The 19514-nt window shown below is 42.8% G+C and overlaps 3 protein-coding genes and 1 non-coding gene across 5 annotated transcripts; all 4 read left to right on the top strand.

Annotated features, from left to right (window-relative positions):
- Window positions 1-208: 208 nt before the first annotated feature.
- On the top strand, window positions 209-2686 carry LOC118289321 (parvalbumin alpha). The gene is made up of 5 exons (XM_035616246.2): window positions 209-365; window positions 878-944; window positions 1072-1204; window positions 1626-1735; window positions 2402-2686. Exons 2-5 carry the CDS (start codon window positions 884-886, stop codon window positions 2425-2427), a joined length of 330 nt encoding a protein of 109 aa, XP_035472139.1. The 5' UTR covers window positions 209-365; window positions 878-883; the 3' UTR covers window positions 2428-2686.
- Window positions 2687-4283: 1597 nt separating this feature from the next.
- Window positions 4284-4355, top strand: trnaq-cug. The gene has a single exon. It is a non-coding gene; the product is annotated as a tRNA-Gln (tRNA).
- A 1146-nt stretch (window positions 4356-5501) lies between these two features.
- On the top strand, window positions 5502-8176 carry pvalb8 (parvalbumin 8). The gene is made up of 5 exons (XM_035616243.2): window positions 5502-5713; window positions 6158-6226; window positions 6761-6893; window positions 7336-7445; window positions 7855-8176. Exons 2-5 carry the CDS (start codon window positions 6166-6168, stop codon window positions 7878-7880), a joined length of 330 nt encoding a protein of 109 aa, XP_035472136.1. The 5' UTR covers window positions 5502-5713; window positions 6158-6165; the 3' UTR covers window positions 7881-8176.
- Window positions 8177-15318: 7142 nt separating this feature from the next.
- On the top strand, window positions 15319-19460 carry aimp2 (aminoacyl tRNA synthetase complex interacting multifunctional protein 2). 2 transcript variants are annotated; one of them, XM_035616567.2, is made up of 4 exons: window positions 15319-15477; window positions 17217-17435; window positions 17738-17972; window positions 18590-19460. In XM_035616567.2, exons 1-4 carry the CDS (start codon window positions 15463-15465, stop codon window positions 18976-18978), a joined length of 858 nt encoding a protein of 285 aa, XP_035472460.2. In that variant the 5' UTR covers window positions 15319-15462; the 3' UTR covers window positions 18979-19460. The 2 variants fall into 2 exon arrangements, with proteins under 2 accessions (XP_035472460.2, XP_035472459.2); XM_035616566.2 differs by having other exon boundaries at window positions 15319-15591.
- Window positions 19461-19514: the final 54 nt, after the last annotated feature.

Below are 19514 nucleotides of genomic sequence, written 5' to 3'. Positions count from 1 at the left end.
GTTCTAATGAATCAGGGTCCATTCTCCTGTGATATGGCTGCATGTTGCCAGCAGCACTTGCAATTCGTCCCCCCTCAGCAGTGGACAGGCCTATTCTTAGCCCCGGGGGGGGGGGGGGGTACATATTAAAGACTTCTTCAAACGCACCTTTTAAGCGTCTTCATTTGTGAAACTCAAAATAGACCCGCTCTATGTGCAGGACACATTTTTGCCACCCCCTTCTCGGCGGTGTCAGTTGTCTTATGCCTCAGATTTCCATGGAGTGAAACTATAAAAAGGTCACCGGGAGCACCGGGAAGATCACTGCAGTCGACTCGACTCTTGTCTGTATCATCTGTGCCCTGCGAAGCAAAAGACACCAAAAGGTGAGTTTGGATGAAAACAGGGGAGAAAGAAAAGGCTGCAGGATCCATGCAGACAAAAGACGCAGCATCAGGCTTGGCACCATTTGAGAAAACGTTGATGATTTGTTACAGTATTGTTTTGATAAGGACTTGGCCCCTGCACTGCAGCATCTAAAGAAAGAGATTATTGTCTTTTTTTTCTTCTTGCGAGAGCTGCATGGAGACATGGATTACCGCTCTGACCTCCCTGCATCTGTAGAGCTGCAGGAGTGTCAATCTCAGCCTCTCGCATGGGATTTGGAAATGCAACATGATGACACATGTCATTCAGAAAGAAGTGAACCGAATGATCTGATTGGATTAATGAACAAATTTTAAAAAAGGAGATCTGTAGGCTCTGAACTTTTAGACTTCCAGTGTGTTTCAACGCAATCGAAAATGTGTTTGATTAATTGTAAAATAGAAATATAAGTATATAGTGAACCAAAATCCATACAGTTAACAATAGGAGATTGTGTGATGTATTCCTGCAGATCAAAATGGCCTTCAAAGGTGTACTGGATGATGCTAAAATCACTGCAGCCCTGGAAGAGTGCAAAAGTGAGTCCTCCCCACAACCTGGAGCACCATGGTGCTATTCTGTTTGGAGCATTGAGAGTCACTAGTGTTTTTTAAATGTCTTTTTGTGTGTGTCTGTTTTATTAAAACAAATTTTTATCGATTTCAGAACCTGAGTCATTCTGCCACAAGAAGTTCTTTGGGACTTGCGGTCTGTCCGCCAAGTCCCCCGCGGACGTCAAGGCGGCCTTTGATATCATCGACCAGGACAAGAGCGGTTTCATTGAGGAGGATGAGCTGAAGTAAGACACAAACACACACACACACACACACACACACACACACAGTGGACTTAAATATTGTTTTCACCAGTGGACTAAAGGAATGTTGAGGTGCACATGCGGGCATCACAGGGTAAAACTATATTTAGCCGGTGCCATGTTTTACAAGGACTTTCTATTTTTTCACTCTTCGACCAACTGGCCGAAGAGCTCTTATTAATAGGCTGTGTCTGGTTAATTAAATTAACTAAATGAAGACTCTTGTACAACATCTTGCATTCTCCTAAGAGGATTACGCCTGCCTCAATGTGGATTTGTGGTTTATGAATATTTACAGGGTAAAATAAAGTTTTGTAGTCGGATCCGAGGCTTTATGAAGTGAGCCAGGGCCCATGAACTAACCACCTCCTCCTCCTCCTTCCCTGACACCGTGTGTCCGCAGGCTGTTCCTGCAGACCTTCAAGGCAGGCGCTCGCTCTCTGACTGATACCGAGACCAAGAATCTCCTCAAGGCCGGTGACACCGACAATGACGGCAAGATTGGTGCTGACGGTATGAGCTCACCAACTTGTTGCAGGGTGGTCAGGGCATTATGTGTTTTTAGTATAGGGATGGGACGATACCACTTTTTCGTGTCCGATCCGATACCGATCCTGTTGAGTATCTGCCGATAACGATCCGATATTAATCTAATACAATCTTTTCACCAATCGTTAAATAAATTATTCATAATGCATTGTTCAGGATGCACTTTGCTTAACCAAGCCATATTAAACCTAAAACTCAACTGTTAAACAAATAATCAACTCCCCTAAAGGAAGACATACACAGCCAGCAACATGACTGAGTTATGGAATACTGCTGTTCTATTTCTCACAGAACTTTTGGCAGAATGATTTATGGTCAGCCCTATCAAACAAGCAAAAAACAAATGACAAGACAAAAACTGTAAACTGTTGATTAAATAATAATAAATTAACATAAAAATATGATGCCGGAATGTCGTTCAAGGCTTAGTAGATACGTAAATAGCCATTTATTTTGTATGTTTACTGTAGTGTATCGGATCGGATTTTACTTTTTATTTATTACTATATCCGATCCAGTCATTTTGGCCAATATTACCCTGATACCGATATGGAATGTCAGATCGGGACAATCCTAGTTTTAAGTGGGACTTCTGACCTCGAATCTGTGTGTGTTCTTCTGTCCCTGCAGAGTTCGCTTCCATGGTGAAGGTATAAAATGGCAACTGACCAACAACACCTGCTCTGATGGAACAACGAAGCCCACGTCGACCTCCCCCATTTCATCTGAATATAAATAATTTTTATACATTTGCTTAAGAGACGTTTCCTCAACCACACTGTCCAACGAAAAAAAAATTATGATGATTGTGAATGTCGCTCGGTTTTGTTCATGTCTTAAATATCAATTTTGCTTACTGTAAAATCTGTCATGCACTTTCCAGGAACGAACGGGAAATAAAAAGAATAAATATTCTTTTGCTATGGTCTTATTGGATTTGTATTGTATTATTATTATTTGTATTAGTATTATTATTCAAACAAGGTTTGTGTGTTTTTTATTTTCACAAAAAAAGGTGATGTTGGTGGTGGGGGGGTTGCAAAAAATAATCTGTCACATTCTGAATGACCATTTGTCTCTTTTTCTACTTCTTCAGATTCAACAATTACCTTTTTGCAATGAAATATAATATGTGAAAGCATAGGAAGTTAAAGTGGATAACGAAAAAAAGAAAACATTTGTGATTCTCTCTATTTATCTTAACATACAGTATGTAAGTGTGTATGTAAGTGTGTGTGTGTGTGTGTGTGTGTGTGAGTGTGTGTGTGTGTCCGTTAAGTAATGCAGCTTCACCTTGTAGCCACTAGATGGCGTTACGTCCATTAACAGTAGATGGACTGCAGTGTTTACCAAAATTGTTCTACCGTATGATTTAATTCCCTCGCTTTAAATAGTGGGAGAGTTGGTTATATTTTTTAAAAAAAATAGATCATATGTAACGCACATCTTAAAAAACAATTCCCCACGAAGCTGTTCCTAATACGTGTGTGTACTAATACGTAGTTATTAATTTACTGTCCAACTTGATGTGTACGAAAAAACATGTCGGAGGAGATTGAACCACACACCGATGGAAAATGAAAAATGAAAGTTCTCCAGTTGATTTTATGCAATGTTACTGAACACGTGTCCTTGTTCCAGTGGAGTGCAGAGAAAGGAAAACATCAGTTCCTTCCCTTATTCGTCCGAGAGAATCTCAAAGGGGCTCAGGTCCCCCACTCGTAAAGGACATTAGCAAATGTAGATGAATAAATGATTCTGTAATCGTATAGTCGGCGAGGTATCAACATGGCGCATGACATCATGCACCGGGTGTTGGTGTAGACCCGCAACACTGGCCTCGATCCGGTGTCCTCGGTCTCTTCTTCACACACAGTCTGGAGCAGCTGATAGAGTTTCACCTCGGGAGTCCACAGAAGACGATCAGACAGCACTTGTTGAGGGGGCCCCATTAACAAGTGGGCACCGGGATTAGGTTTAGAAAAATGGGCTGACGTTGACAAACGAAAAAAAAAGAGCTGTTATTCAATAGTGAAAGACGCCATGGATCTGGCAAACAGATGAACACAATGCTGTGCTGTGCGTAAAAGTCATGCGTAAACCGCGTGCCCTTGATCCTTACTCATCGTAGCTGTTTTCATAGTCAACACCTCGATAGCGTCTCCACACAACTTTGTAAAGTAAATAAGGGGATGGTTACTTCACCCTGGACCACGTGGTGCACCAGCGCGTTTCGACTCATTGTCCTCGGGCTTGTAAATAGTATTTAAGAGGCTCTTTACGCACATGTCATGACACCGAACCCCACTGCCCCCTGTCATTCACGGACGCCAGCTGACGCGTGCGAGAGCGCACCGGTGCCAGGAGTCGCTCGTGTTAAGTGGGGGGACTTCTCAAGCCAAGGAAGTGTCGGTGCTGCTCTGCTCCACCAGCATACGTATGCGAAAAACACCAATGTCAGCTTGCTGATGGTGTGATGAATTGGGTGTAGCAGTATCGACCACCCACTAGCGGTTCCATGGTGTAATGGTTAGCACTCTGGACTCTGAATCCAGCGATCCGAGTTCAAATCTCGGTGGAACCTGCTCATTTACTTAGTCAACATTAATCTTGATCGACATAGGTGAAATTATAGACGTCGACGTGTCGAATCTCTGTTTGTCCTCCCTTAAACTGCTGCAGGCACATCTTCAACCAGCCTCACACAATGGAGAGGAGCAATGTTTTTCCCATGTGCCATACTGCAGCGAGTACTCTCCCAGGAATGTGCTCAAAGACCCCTGATGTTGTTTTTGTGTGTCAGACTCGCTGGGGGCCACAGATGCCCTCGGTAAAGAAAGACACCCTGAATTGATAGTTTCGCTATACTTGGCCAAATGGACAGTGTGCAGCTCTGGTGCGGGTCCCCAGACAAAGGAACAAAGTGACAAAATGGGACGAATGATCAAACACCATGAATGCTCTGCCCCGTGGGACCTTTGCCTCCAAATACTTCTGTTAAAACACCTGCTGTGAATACGTGGGACACTGTGGGGCTATACATTACGCATCATCATCGTCACCATCATGCATGAGCTGCGACCGCAGAGGGTGACCTCGGGCCCCTTAATCAGCACAGTTGACGAAGCAATTCAGCAGGGCTGCCGGTGAGACAGTGGGAAGGTCACAAAGCATCAGGATCCCTGACATCCAGTAATGTTGCTACATTAGACTTGGATGGAAATCACCTGACCCTCCATCTGTGCTGCGACTCTGCGTCACCTGAGGCAGATGTGGCACCACCGTTTACCAGGGTATGAGACTGGGGGTCACCAATTAGTACTGCTGCAATAGAGCTAACATGGATTATTTCCCATTAACTCAACTCAAAAGTATCAATTAGGGCATATTTACAAGGAGTATGTGTGTGTGTGTGTGTGTGCGTGTGTGTGCGTGTATGTGTGTGTGTGACTGCTGCCTGAAAAAGGATATCTGCATGAAGGGGTGGGGGTGCAAAAACAGCAAGAGAGGGAGAAAAGGAGAGAGAGGGTTGCAGTTACATTACAGGCTCCCTGCATTTACTGTACTATATAATCCTAGAGGTGATGGGAGGAGCGGTGCTGGGATGACGGGAGGGAGGGAGTGGTGGTGGTGGATTGGGGAGAAGAATGCACTTTTTTTTTTTTTTTTAACTTAATTTGCTATTTACAAGGGCGTTACAGATGTCCACGGTCCGGTCTCTCTGCCCCTGGGCGTTATAAATAGTAAAGGTTAATTAGTTAGCTGAGGAAATTGGATCAGGGGCGGGCTGTTAGAATTTGATCCACAGACAGGTAACTCAAGCAATCCCCATTGTCACTGCATTCAGACCTATATATACATCCGCCCAGACCGACAACAGTCACCTCATAGCCTTACCTCTCTGCTGGATCAACGACCGGGCGAGATTCACCCACAGACACGGTAAGTTGCTGTGTGGATTCAAGGAGGTTCCTCTTGAGGGAACTCGGCTGTTTTTATTCATTGATTTTAGTTTTCTAAAGATTTTGTAGGGCTGGGTTCTCTGACTCCATGCTCCCCTCAGAGCTACTCTGCATTGTTAGATGGCAGGTGGAGTTATTTGTGTGCGTAACAGGGGAGACTCGTTCGTCTCTTTGCAAAGCAAGAACCTTTGTAAAGTTACTCCTATCATGTTTAATCTGTGGGGAGCTACCAAAGTTGGATTCCGTGCCTTATATATTTTTTTAAATATATTGATTCAAGATTGAAGGACTTTCATTTTGTCTCTCTCCCGGCCTGTCACTGCACTGGACACGTTGTGCTCCCTGTCAGTGACAAGTTGGAAGGCTTGCTACTGTACAGGACTAAAAATGTGTTAATAATTCACCATGCCTGTTCCTCCTGCAGGAATAAAAATGTCGCTCTCATCCATCCTCTCCGCTGATGCCATCGCCAGTGCTATCAAGGACTGCCAAGGTATCGTCTTCCTCCGATATCATTCTTGCACTCTTCATTTGATTTTGCACAGTATTTCCGCCGGAGCTTGCCGCAGTTACCAGACAATATGACTGTCTGCAGAAGATACAGCACATGAATGCATCTATAGGTTCAGTCGAGTGCAGTATAACCTCAAGATTAATTGATTTTATGAGCAGATATAGGGGCAGTGGCCATAAGCCAAAGAAAGTTCATATTTCACCCTGTAACCTCATGTTATCATGGAGGTCAAACACTAAAGGCTCTAAAATAAATAAATGTTTTTTTTAAATCCACAGGCAAAAATATGTTCTACAAGCTCTGCACCTCTGAGCAATTAGTGACTTACATCACACTTAATAATACCTTGTCACTCGTGTCGTCTTGTCTCCGCACAATTCAAACTGACACCAACTGTTTGAGGATTTGCAGATGCAGCGACTTTGCTTTAATTCTAGTCTAAAGGTAAAACTGACCCGTACGAGTCCGAAATACTTTACTCACCCTGCCTCTGCTTTTCCGTTCCTCCCCCAGCACCTGACTCCTTCAGCCCCAAGAAGTTTTTCGAGCTGTCCGGCCTCTCCAAGAAGAGCGCCCAGGATGTGAAGAAGGTTTTCGGGATCCTGGACAACGACGCCAGTGGCTTCATTGAGGAGGACGAGCTCAAGTGAGTTAGAGACCACAGTTCACAAATGACAACTTTTCTGTTGTGATCTGGATCAAATTGGTCAGAGGCTGTTTTTGCTTTTCTGAGAGACTCAGCTAGCTTTTGGTTTACAGTGGTGTTTTTTGCCTTTTGACAACTCCCTTCATGGTCAAAGCTCACTCACAACAGATGAAAATGAAAGATGCTGAAAACAAGTCTTGTGAACACATGATGCACAATGTGTCATTGGAGCCGCTGCAGGAGACTCTACTCACTTCAGGTGTTGTTTTCTGAACAAAAACAAAAACAAAACCTGTTACAGTTGACTTGACAGACCGATAAAGAGTCATTATAACTGGGTTTTTTTAAATCACATTATCTGAGTGCATAGATCCAGATAACTGCCCTTGTGTCTCCTGAGACAGACCTCTGACCCTTGTCTGTGTTTGTCTGTGTCTGCCAGGTTTTTCCTCCAGAGGTTTTCTCCGGGGGCTCGCGTTCTGACAGACAAGGAGACCAAGGCCTTCCTGTCCGCCGCTGATGATGACAGCGATGGCCGGATTGGAGCAGAAGGTGAGTGGGTCCACACCTATTCAATATACTCATTATAGAAGACAAACACTACATGGCTGTGGGGAAAAAATGTGCTACGAAAGCAATTTACAATTCTTTATACTTCAGCTACCTTGTTATACTCTTTGAATTGTCTGGTTGCTCAAAGAGAGTTATATATTTGGAGTGAAATAAACAGGCTCTTATATTGTCCAATGTTCCTAAAGAGCAATTATGATTTTAGATTTGTGAATTAGTTTAATTGATTACAAAATGGTTTAAACAACATGCTTGTTGGTTTCATGTTATATTGTTACTTCATATGAAATACAAGCTGTATATATTAGTTTAACATTGAGGCCTGTGCAAGATGGATGAGATAAAATAGTCAGCTGTCACATCTTACCAATGCTGTTTCTTTTCTCCACAGAGTTCCAGGCCATGATTTTGTCCTAAACAGCTGGACTTCATCTCTCCATCTTTATCTCACCCCGGCCCCGCCTCCTATTCCACTGCTTTAAGGGCTCTCTTACTTTTAGTCAATACATTTTAGATACAATTTTTTTTGATTTTGATTTTTCTTTTGCAAAACTCGCTCCAGTCCACATTCTCAAATCCACATCCTCATCATTTTCTTTTTTTTTTCTTTTTCATGTTTCAGCAGATCATGAAGCCGTATTGCCCAAATAAATGTACAATTCACCAAATTACTGACAAAATAAAATAACAAAACCCAAGTCTTGTGACTCTTTGCATTATTTCTATGCGTACATCTTTGAGTGTTTCTGTATGTATTCTACTTTGGGATGATACACTGGAGCATGAAAGGGCCAGACCAATTGCAAGGGTCAGACCAATATGATATTGTATGGTATTAAACGCTTTTACATGAAGGGGCACTGGAATTATTTATATGCACGAAATGAGGATCTAAATCCTTAGAAAGTGGAAATCCGTTATAGAGTATGCACACAGTGATCCAGATGTGCATGCTTGGTCAGACACACCATGTCACATTACCTTTACATTTCTATTGTGCTGAAACTCCACTTACCTGAATATCAGTGTGAGGTATTTGAGATGTGAAATGTCCCGAAAACATTGATGTGTGTGTGTCTGAGAGAGAGGGAGAGTTTATAGAGCCATATAGATCTAACATGGGCAGAAAGCAGAAGAAGTGACCTTGATGACCACCTGAGTGTCATTGCGACTGGATCGAATGACACCTGACCTCAGCTTTGTAAATAAACCCAGCTGAACCTTGGTGCTGCACACACACACACACACACACACACACACACACACACACACACACACGCACACGCACACACACACACACACACACACACACGCACACTCGCACACATGCACAAAACCCAATGCATTTGCAAAATTCAAATATGCAATCAGACACAGCCACCCAGGCAAACACATGCGCAAAAACACAAGTGGATCAACATGCACGTGTTAATATGTGTATTTTTGAGGTGTGTATGTGTGTGAGATGTACAGCAGGAAATGCTCACTCTGCAGAATGCCAGCCTCACCAGTATTACTTCGCCAGGTCTCCTTGATACCGCAGCAGAGCTTCCCCTGGATACAGTGAAGAGCAATCATTTTATTACACTAACACAAGTTGGAGCACATCACAACTCTTCATTCTTACCAGAGACTTTAAATAGCACGCAGCTGTTTAATTGTCTGCACTTACAGGATTCATGGGATTTAAATTAACAACCACCTCACTAGAGGCGCCAATATACAGACTACCAACATTTCCAGAGTTTCAACCTCAGTGACATTTCAATTATCTGTATATTATAGGGAGAACCCGGCTATTACAGCACACACCAGCTACTCAGAACGATGGGTCATACCCTGGTATTAGCATGAGGTTGTGGGCACTCACGTGGAATATGTAGTCATTCAGACAGTGTGCTGTGATGATGACGAATGAGGGTTCGAGAGTGTTCTTTCTTTCTCCCCCTTGACAGATGAAGCCATGAATCATATCGTGTGAATGATTGAGCAAAGAAATTACAGAAAAGTGCAGTAATGTGAACAAAAAGCCAGATATCAAACATAACATCAAGCATTCAATGGCAAGCGCTTGAAAGGCCGCAAGTTATGCTACTACAGTATGTATGTAACGCTTAGTATGAACAAAACAGAGTTAAAGAGGAAGTGATGTCACTTGAGTGTTGGTCGGGTCTGAAAATAAAGCTAGAATCAAAGCCTCGCAGTTCTATGACTCCACCAACCAGTCATGTTGCATCTCCCCTGATGCTGTTAAATAATGGCCTGAAAGGAGTTTTTAAGGCATGTGATGATGTCACAGTGTAGTTCAACTTTGACCTTTAGGATAAAGAAGGCCGTCATTTTATCCGATTGGACATTTGTCCGGAGGTTGTCATAGTCGGTGCATCTCTTCTTGAGCTTTGGCCAAAACTATGTTTTGTGAGGTCACAGTGACCTTTAATCACCAAGCTCTAATAGGTTCATTATTAAGTCCAAAGTGAACATTTGGGCCAAATTTGAAGAAATTTCCCTCAAGGCATTCCTGAGACTGACAGACAACCCGTGAAAAAAATCTGAGGATGGGGGGTTAGAAAGAAGTAAGGTTAGCAGACATCTGTCACCTGCTCCCCATACTGTAGCTGCTTGAGGCCTGCAGCTCAAGAGTACCATAGGTACTACCAGCATAACACACCTGTCCGTGGTCGAGTTGCACTGTGGGTAATGTCGACACCAGGTTTTGACGTACAAAGCGTGCAATAGAAAAGATGATATCCCTGCTTCTGCTGATTGTGAACGTGTCCATCGTGTGTTTGACAATGTTAAAGCCGGGCATTGCCTCTTTTAAGTGAGTGTATGTGTGGTTATGGTCTATTCAAGTCCTAAGTTTGACCCAACAAAGATGCTCAAGGATGACTGACTTGAATTTCAGGTACCCATGTGTAGAGGAGCAAGAGTAATGTCCACATAATAATAAACGAATATTCATTGTTACATAGCTTTACATTACATTACCAATTTGCATGTGCAAAATGTCAAAACTCCCTTTTATTGTAACCCGACGTTCCTCAGGTATCAAGACACACAGACTCTTCACATGCAGAGAGAGAAACGACGCTAATCTGATCACGGGGTTTTTCGATATCACTTCTCTGCAGACATGCTGCATAGGAGTGAGTATGGGAGCGTGGTGTCGGGCCACGCGGCCGAAAGCGGGACAAGGTTGGGGAAGCCAGTAGGTAACACAAGCCATGGGGTCGGACAATGGAGCCCTGACCCCTGTGGGTTTAGGAGCGGCGAGTGGTGAACAGGAAGGGAACATGAGATATGCTGCAGTGGGGACACCAATACAAGATAATGTGACAAGCAGTTTACCTGGACTCAAGGGCAGAGGGTGGGGAAAGAGGAAAAGGTGTGTTTCTCTCTGGGAGGCCACAGCTTTGACAGGCCAAGAATGTGCAACCGTCCTGGTGGGACTTAGTGAGGTCTTATATTCTTTCACAATACTCACCTGAAAAGACGGCTCCATCGCCTTCTTAAAGAGCTGTATAGATGTAAAATTTGTGCACTGTTTAATCCATTGATAATGAAAATGGTCTTGGAACTATCATTTTCTGTTGAGCTGTTTTAAGCTGTCGGTAAAATCGAAGTAATATTGTAAATAATGTACTTTCAATATATAATATCTGAGAGATGGGTCCATACATGATGAGAAACAAATGTGTGGATATTTCTTACCCTATCATCTAATAAATATACTGTATATGACCAGCTAGTGAGTAGTTTTGTACTGTGAAAATGTGAAACGGGCTGAATTCAGTTCAACGTGATCGTAGTGATAGTAGTGACAGTGATAACAGGAGTAGCAGTAGTAGTAACCTTGACTTGTTAAGGTTCTGCATTAGGTGACAAACAATGGATTAACTATTAGAAAAAATAGAGAAAGAAAACTTAACTTTACATAGCTCACTGTACTTTTATATTGAGATATTTTGTGTGACTGCTTCTACTGGATAAGCCCTTTGGGATGGACACATGGATGGAGCCTGCCTGTCTGCTCGGCACTTCAATAATTGATGCCCTCTCTTCATTGTCACTAAAAACTCATATCAAGAAAGGAGTGTCAGGCTCACCTTACTGATTAAGTCTGTGTGAAACTTTAATGTGCACCCCATCTTCAACTGATAACAACCTGATGTAATCGTGCAAACGAGGGACAGGGGGGAAGCACAAACTCTGGGATGTGGGACTGTGTAATCCGGGGTTTGCTGTGACAAACACTGATCATATTTTGACTCATTCCCAGTCTTTTCCAGCCTGCAGGTATCAGAGACGCTGCTACCTGATAGTCTGAACAGGGAGGGACGTCGTGAAAGATTTAACTGCCGTGTTAGGATGACTGAATGGGCTTTGTGAGCTCTGCGCAGGAACTCTATCCATAATGCAGGCGATGACAGCGCTGCCACTGTTCCCCAACAAGTATTAGTCCCGAGCCTCTACTTATGATGTCTGCGTGCAACTCCCCTTCATTAATGAATGATGTGCCGTGCACATATCAGTGGCCACTCCTGATACAACCGGGGCAATTGTAGGAGGAGATTACTAGAAAACAATTGTTGCTATTGTTTGAGTGTCTGCTAATTGAAATGCTCTGATATACACATTGGGCTTTATTAACTAGACTAATGGATGTTTGCAATTTCAACTAAAAGCCACACCCTGCTTAAACCCCCTGAGCAGCTGTCGCATGTACTGACTCACCCTCAAGTTGAGTAATGGCTGTCGGGGAGAGGTAGACGGGTACTTTGCGACTTTTCCAAATGAGAAGGCACAATCAGATAAGATGGGGACCGTCATCCAGGACAAACTTTGTTTGACTGGCTGGTTAATGGAGGTGAACTGTCTGGTTGGAGAGGACAATTAAAAAAATGGGTGGAGTTTGGTCAGTAAACATCTTACAACATCGGCAAATGTCAGAGCAGTTTCAAAGAGTCAACTCAAATAGAAAACACTGGGATTACTCTCAGGAATGCAGCCAACATTACTAACAAGTGTTTGCGTCTTAAAGTGAAGTTTGTGGCTTTGAGTTTGGACATTTCTATCAGCAAACATTACCACTAGAGCCTGACTAATTTTTGGGGGCCAATGCCGATACCGGTATTATGGAGTAGAAAATTTCTGATACTGATATCAGACGATATATATATTTTAAAAACTGGCAACAAGTCCTGAGATGTCGTTATAAAACCGTTCTGACAAAGACAGTTAATTGCGGGTTGTTATTTTATAGTTTAGGCATAAGCTTTATTATTAATGACTATAAATAAAAATAGAAAATTAATCAAATAGATATTGAACTTTAATTCATTTAAAAAACATTTTAAATGTAAAATGTAAACATAAATGCACATATTTACTGAATTGTTTATTCTCTAAAATAAAAGTGTTCACATTAGTGCATATTGGTAAACATAAACAATATAATAACAGAAATACTATTGCTATTCATGACATATTCTTTTGCACTATTATTATCCTTTTATGTTAAATAACCATTTTCTACAGCAAATAAGGATACACCCTTAATCTCCTTATAGTCGTAGATATGAATGTTAAGCCAACAGACTTTGTGTGTGAACATCATCCACACCCACAAACTAAATACTCCACATGTACAGAAATATTATCAGTTCCTCTTGTCTAAACTCTTCTATGAACTTAATACACCTGGATTATATTTCAGTTCAGTAATTACAATGAACCTGTGCGTACCACATATAATTTATAAGATGTATTCCAAGCAACTCTAAGCAAAGTATCCATTGCCATCTATCAGTTCACACACTGTTTATCTATACCAGTGACCCACTAAGAGTGTACCTGAGTAAGACAGCACGCTGAGGCCAATGTCACCTCCAGCTCAATTCCCATGCTACTTACAGCCTGACAGACCTGCTTGTTCCTACATGATTTAAAGAACTACTTTGAACTGTCAGGTTTCAGCTCCCCCTGCAGTCTCGGTTTCTAGCTCAGGTATTAGTCCTGGCCATTAGATCTGACTATTACCTCAGCAGGGCTGCCACACTTTGGCCCCACCGCCCAACTCCGCCTTCCCTTCATTCTTGCCAGACTTCGACAGTGATTTATTCAGGGTTAACAAGCTGTCGGGACGTCAACCTCAAGTGTGCATTTTCATTAAGCGTCACAGTGGCTAGAGAGGAGAGGATGTGGCTCAAGTGTGAAACAGCACTGAGTCGATTCCTCTGACAGAGAGGAAGGTGGCTACAAGTGGACGAGCCTGGTATTGGTCTCCTCAACTGCTTCCTGGTATAGGATTAAATTGCCAGGTTTGATTACGCGAAAAGATCACTAGTGACGGAATGACACTGGCGAGAGTGTGCTAAAGATTTGAATTGTTGTTGCAGGTTGATTGTTGTAGAGCTGAAGCAGTCAGATGTGAGATGTTCACGTTGTCATCTCATCTATATTCCTGCTAATCCCTGACGATCTGACTCCAATCTGACTCCAATCTGACTATGCATTTGTTTTTTTGCATATGGATATACCAAAGGTTTTTATTCATAATGGCTACAAGATAAAAAAAAAATTGAAGAAAAAAAAGTGGAGTACCGTGGACCAATACTTGATTCTCCACAAACACTGATTTCTATCAGAGAAAGGCATCAAAATGCAAACCCCCACTGACTCCTGTGGGACAGAAAACTGCAGCAGTGCTGCTCTCTACAGGCCGAAACTTGCTGGTGTGCTGCATTTTTGACCTCATGGCGTTTAGTCTCATAGCATCACTGCCTTGAAGACCTCAAGATGTTTTCTCCAGTAGACTATCAAAACATTCCTTATCAAATGAGCATCATCGCTAAATTAGTCTGTGTCCGTTTTAATTTTGGTCAAGTTTACATTCCTCCATGTCTTGGCAGAGAAATGTAAAAAGCATTCTGCATCTCTTATAAGATCAAGAGTCAAGATTGAAGGAGACAAAGCACAACGAGAAGAGAAGAAAAACAATCACTTGGCTACTGGGCCTGTGCTCCATGGGCCCTTTTAGTGATTCATCCATGAGTTGGACCAAATCCTCTGCTGACCTGCGACCTCCAGTTTGCACTTGCAAAGAGAGGATGTGAGAATTCATATTGTAGAGTAAATCTTGATTATATTATCCCAAATGCGACCATATAAGAAAGACAGTAGGCTATATATATATATATATATATATATATATATATATATATATATATATATATATATATATATATATATATATATATATAAAATTAACAAATTAATAATTAACTAAATTACTGATAATTATATATATATATATAATTAACAGTAATTTAGGCTATACAAACAATGGAGATATGTGCCGTGTTCAAACTGTTCCAATAAAAATTCCAACAAAAGACATTATATACCTAAACATGTCTACATAAATAAATAAATAGACAATCAACTAAATAAAGACATGATAATTAAAAAAGAAATATACAGAGAACAAATACAGAATTTACGAGGATTATATCACCATGATATCAGAAGAGAGAGTCAGGGGAAACATAAATCAATTTGCATTGAGGAGACCGTTGTATAATTGGATAGTTTTGTTACTTCTCTCATTATCTCTGAATATAGTTTTTAAATTCATTACATAACATTCACTCATTCAAATTCGAAAAATAAACTTCACAGGCCGAACTTGTATGTGAAATAAAAACATCATGTTCACGATGTATGATGAAGAGTTGATTATTAGTTTACATGAAGATTACTTCAACATGATATGAAATATTTGAAGTCCCAAAATTGCGGGATCTCATTACTCGCCTTGTACTTTCACCGGAAGTGACGTCGGCGCGGCCTCTTTCCGGTCTGACCGGTATCGCTGGTAGCTGCCGCTGCCTGTCAACACCACAAGACGTGTCCGTGTCTTCGGGACGTTTCGCTTTTAACAGATCCCCCCCCCCCTCTTTGTTTTACTGTGATAGTGCTCGGTCCGTGCTCCGCCATGCCCATGTACCAGGTAAAGCCCGTCTGCGGTGGTGACATAAAGATTGATTTGCCGTCCTGCATGTACAAGTTACCAAATGTCCACGCGCAGCAGGGGAACAGCTGCACCTCCGAGCACGCGCTTCAGGTAACTGCCCAGTGGTCTTCATTTCCACCACCTTCACCCCCTCGACCCTCTTGTCCCCCCACGAACGATTCGTTTTGGTTTCGCTGTTGCACGCAGCTCGTTTTCTTCCCCGTCCTTCGCCTGCCGCGCCGCTCGTCGGCACGAGCTGTCTCTGAGCTAAGCTAGCCGGCTAACGTAGCTCGACGGCACAATGAGTAGTGTCAGCTCCGGCTGACGCAACAATTGAGGGCTGCGACTAACGTTTGTTTTCATTATCGATTCATCGATTAGTTGTTTGGTCCATAAAAATAGTGAAAAGGTGCCAATCTTGTTTTCCGAACCCCTGAGGTGATGTGTTGTGAGATATTGCGTTCACTGCCAAAGAGGAGCAAAGAAACCAGGAAACATTCCATTAATTGTCCATTTGAGAAGCTGAAATCAGAGAATTTTTTCATCAAACTACTTAAACCGATTAATCGATTATCAAAATAGTTGGCGATTAATTTAGTAGTCGATTACTAATCGATAGATTAACTGCTGCAGCTCTACAACAAGTAGCTCTCCATTGAGTATTTCCATTCATTTCAGATGAGTGCACCTTAATCATCTCATAAAGCTTAATCATCTCCTAAAATATGACGCATTGTTACAGATTGAATGAACCCAGCATCATACAAAGTCGTCAGAAATGGCTCCAGCTAGATTTGCTGTAGTAGTAAAATGATTCTTACACATTAATGCATGATCAACATTGATATCAATTATTAATAAAACGCTCAAAGGAGCAATCTCTCCTAAAGGCCTGTCTCAAAGCAGTAGTCAGAGAGTTTTTGTATGCTGTAACCAGTCGACCTCTTTATTTTGGGCTTTTAAAAGATTCCTACTTCGATGCACCTTTAGTGTAAGTGATGGGGGACACAGTCCTCTGAGTGGAAATCTGACTTCAGTCGACAAATCGAGTGGATATCTTTGTCGTGTTATTAATAAAGTTACCCCCTGACAGTGTTACTATCGACCCGCAGTTGAGCGATGGTTTCACAAAGAACATTTTCCTCTAAAAGCATTGTACTCCCCCCCCCAAATAAATCCACTTAAATTGTCATCTTAGACTGCCGACACCGTATATAAGCATTAGTCACACTCAAATATGTTTTCTACTCGGAACAAGAAATGAGATTTTGTCCCCATCATATTTAACACGCATTATAAAGGGATCTTTGAACTGCCAGAATGATCGAGGAATGACAACAACAGCCTGTTTCAGTGTGCCTGTGGGAAGCTCACTTGAAGAGGGTTAACCTGTTCTTTAAGTATAGTCTCTCTTTACATTTTAAACGCAGGCCTTATCATTTGTAATGGGATATTTTAACTGTGCAATGTTGCTAGTTTTACTAATGAAGTATTTGGCTACTTCTTCCAACACAGCAGCAAACAGAATTGTCTGTCACCTGGGAAATACATGTGGTACAAAACTGACATCTCGTCTACTCAAGGACGTCTTTTCGTGATCCTTCGTGTATGTGTGTGTATTTTGGTATGGTTCATCTCTAGCCAGATAATCTGTCGAATTAGTTATTATTTTCACCTAATGAAGGACACTTTAATGTTGACCCACACAGACTGTTAATTTCTCTCCGCTTCCCCAGAATGGCGAGGTTGACCCGGCGGTCAAAGCTCTGGAGGCCCGGCAGGATGAGATCATGAGAAAACTGTACGAGCTGAAGGCGGCTGTGGAGGGCCTGGCCAAGACGGTGACCACGCCAGACGCCGACCTGGACCTGACGGTCATCAGCAGCCTCTCCTCCCCGACCTTCAGCTCCACAACCCTCAAAGGCACCACAGACCTGGACACACTACTGGGCAAGGTGAGAGACTTTCCACTAACGCTGGTTTGCTTTAGCAATGATAGATCCCCCCCCCATGTGAACCCATGCACTGACAATATGCCTCTGATGATACTTATTGTACGCACCTGTCCTTACAAGTTCTAAACACTGTGCTAACTAGAACAATCTGCTCATGATGGAATTTGTCTTGAAGCACATCTGAGCGTGTGGACTCTACATTAAGGCCTGATTGTACAAGCTGTTTTGGTCTAGTTATAGAAGACATACGTGAATATTCCTTATTTTGGATAGTGCATTTACCTCCGTCTCATTTCTGACAGGACCACGGCGCTCTCCGTGACATTGTCATAAACGCCAACCCAGCACAGCCACCTCTGACCCTGCTGGTGCTCCACAGCCTGCTGTGTCAGCGCTACCGGGTGCTCTCAACTGTCCACGTCCACTCGTCAGTTGCCAGTGTCCCACCGCAGCTCCTGTCCTGTCTCGGTCCGCGGCACGCAGACAGCTATGCCCGCCAGCTGTTCCAGCTGGGCTTCACACTCATATGGAAAGACGGTAAGGCCAAAGTGAGAGAGACTGTATGCGTGTTAGTGGATGGACAGAGGACAAGAGGTGTGGGAAGACTTGAGATGTAGAAATAATATTCTAAGGTGTGCATTACTAAATCATTACTGTACAACTGATTCTTCTGGTAATAGATCAAGGGTAAATATTTGACTATGTTGGTGCCACATAGTCCTGATACACAACAACTATGTTGTTTAATTTAGTCATTTCTTTTGAAAGTGAGTGGGTGTGGCTTGGTTGTTCCATGACTGTCAACCTAATTACAGTTCACCTAGTCACAGTACTCACCATTACAGTAAGAAATGCGCCTTGGCTCCTTTACTGGCATGATTTGAAAACGTGAAGCCTGGAGCAATGTCAGTAATTAAACTGACTTGACAGAGTTTTCCAACATTTTTATGTGACAAATTAAATGGTAAACAGTCAATATTCTTTGATGCAATAAAGGCTTTGTACTGTGAAGTCGTAAATGTCACAAACAACAAAACTGAAATGATAGCTTTTAAAATCACAAAGTCACATTATGTTTAAAAAACATAATCTGGATGTCGTAAATGCTGGTGTCCTCGTTATGTGACAAATTTTCTCCTGTGCCCTATCCCCAGTGCCCAAACTGCAGATGAAGTTCAGCATTCAGAACATGTGTCCGATCGAGGGTGAGGCCAACGTGGCACGCTTCCTCTTCAAGCTGCTGGCTCCCTACCCCGGCGACGCCGCTCTCGCCACTTCAGTGGACAGCTGGGTGGACACGGCGTTCTTCCAGCTGGTAGAGGGCAGTGCCAAGGAGCAGGCTGCTGTCCTGCGGGCCCTCAACTCCGCCCTGGGCCGCAGCCCCTGGCTGGTGGGGCCGGAGTTCTCCCTGGCCGATGTGGCCTGCTACTGCTGCCTGCTGCGAAGTGGCTCTGCCTCGGTGGCTCCCGCTAATGTCCAGCGCTGGCTCAAGTCCTGCGAGAACGTGGGCCACTTTGGCCCCGCCAAGGCACTTCTGCAGTGACCGGGACTGTCCCAGAACCTGTGTCTTACACAAGCAAAGTGAGGGAAAGGCATTAGAGAATTAAAATATCCCAGCCATGTCTGGAAGGCTTTCTAATGCTTCCCTCCTTACTGTATTAGATCACCGAACTGACAAAGACTAAGGTAGAAGCAAGATGGTTGGCGGTTAAAGTAACTTCAGACTATTTGTCTCTGCCATGCTGCTTTATTGTTAAGAGATTCTGGGCTATTTTTTTGCAAGGGAGGAAGCATGAGAGGACTGTAAAGACAAGGGCTTGGTGACAGATTAAATCAAAAGGTACTAACAGATATTGTTGGCCGAACACACACACCTTCCACCCACTTTGTGCCTAACATGATCCTGTTCTAAATCTGTGTGTTAATGTGCGGTGGCGGGTATTACTGGGTGTTTTCAAAAGTAATACTTTGTACCATTTGTTTTCCTGAAGCCATTAAAACTTGTACTTTGGATCAAACTTTGAACCGGGGGCCTGGGCTTTGTTTTCATCAGACTGTTTGATCGCCATAGAAACAGTT

Source organism: Scophthalmus maximus, chromosome 17, assembly GCF_022379125.1.
Source record: "Scophthalmus maximus strain ysfricsl-2021 chromosome 17, ASM2237912v1, whole genome shotgun sequence".
NCBI lineage: Eukaryota > Metazoa > Chordata > Actinopteri > Pleuronectiformes > Scophthalmidae > Scophthalmus > Scophthalmus maximus.
The sequence above is the reverse complement of the archived record's forward strand: the minus strand, read 5'-3'. Positions and strand labels throughout refer to the sequence as shown.

Excerpts from the sequence above, each read along its gene's own strand:
- LOC118289321 (XM_035616246.2), top strand. The coding sequence starts at position 884 with ATGGCCTTCAAAGGTGTACTGGATGATGCTAAAATCACTGCAGCCCTG. Across the intron at positions 945-1,071 it reads AGCCCTGGAAGAGTGCAAAA|AACCTGAGTCATTCTGCCAC; the intron begins GTGAGTCCTCCC and ends TATCGATTTCAG. Across the intron at positions 1,736-2,401 it reads CGGCAAGATTGGTGCTGACG|AGTTCGCTTCCATGGTGAAG; the intron begins GTATGAGCTCAC and ends CTGTCCCTGCAG.
- pvalb8 (XM_035616243.2), top strand. The coding sequence starts at position 6,166 with ATGTCGCTCTCATCCATCCTCTCCGCTGATGCCATCGCCAGTGCTATC. Across the intron at positions 6,227-6,760 it reads TGCTATCAAGGACTGCCAAG|CACCTGACTCCTTCAGCCCC; the intron begins GTATCGTCTTCC and ends TTCCTCCCCCAG. Across the intron at positions 6,894-7,335 it reads ATTGAGGAGGACGAGCTCAA|GTTTTTCCTCCAGAGGTTTT; the intron begins GTGAGTTAGAGA and ends TGTGTCTGCCAG.
- aimp2 (XM_035616566.2), top strand. The coding sequence starts at position 15,463 with ATGCCCATGTACCAGGTAAAGCCCGTCTGCGGTGGTGACATAAAGATT. Across the intron at positions 17,436-17,737 it reads TGGACACACTACTGGGCAAG|GACCACGGCGCTCTCCGTGA; the intron begins GTGAGAGACTTT and ends CATTTCTGACAG. Across the intron at positions 17,973-18,589 it reads CACACTCATATGGAAAGACG|TGCCCAAACTGCAGATGAAG; the intron begins GTAAGGCCAAAG and ends CCCTATCCCCAG.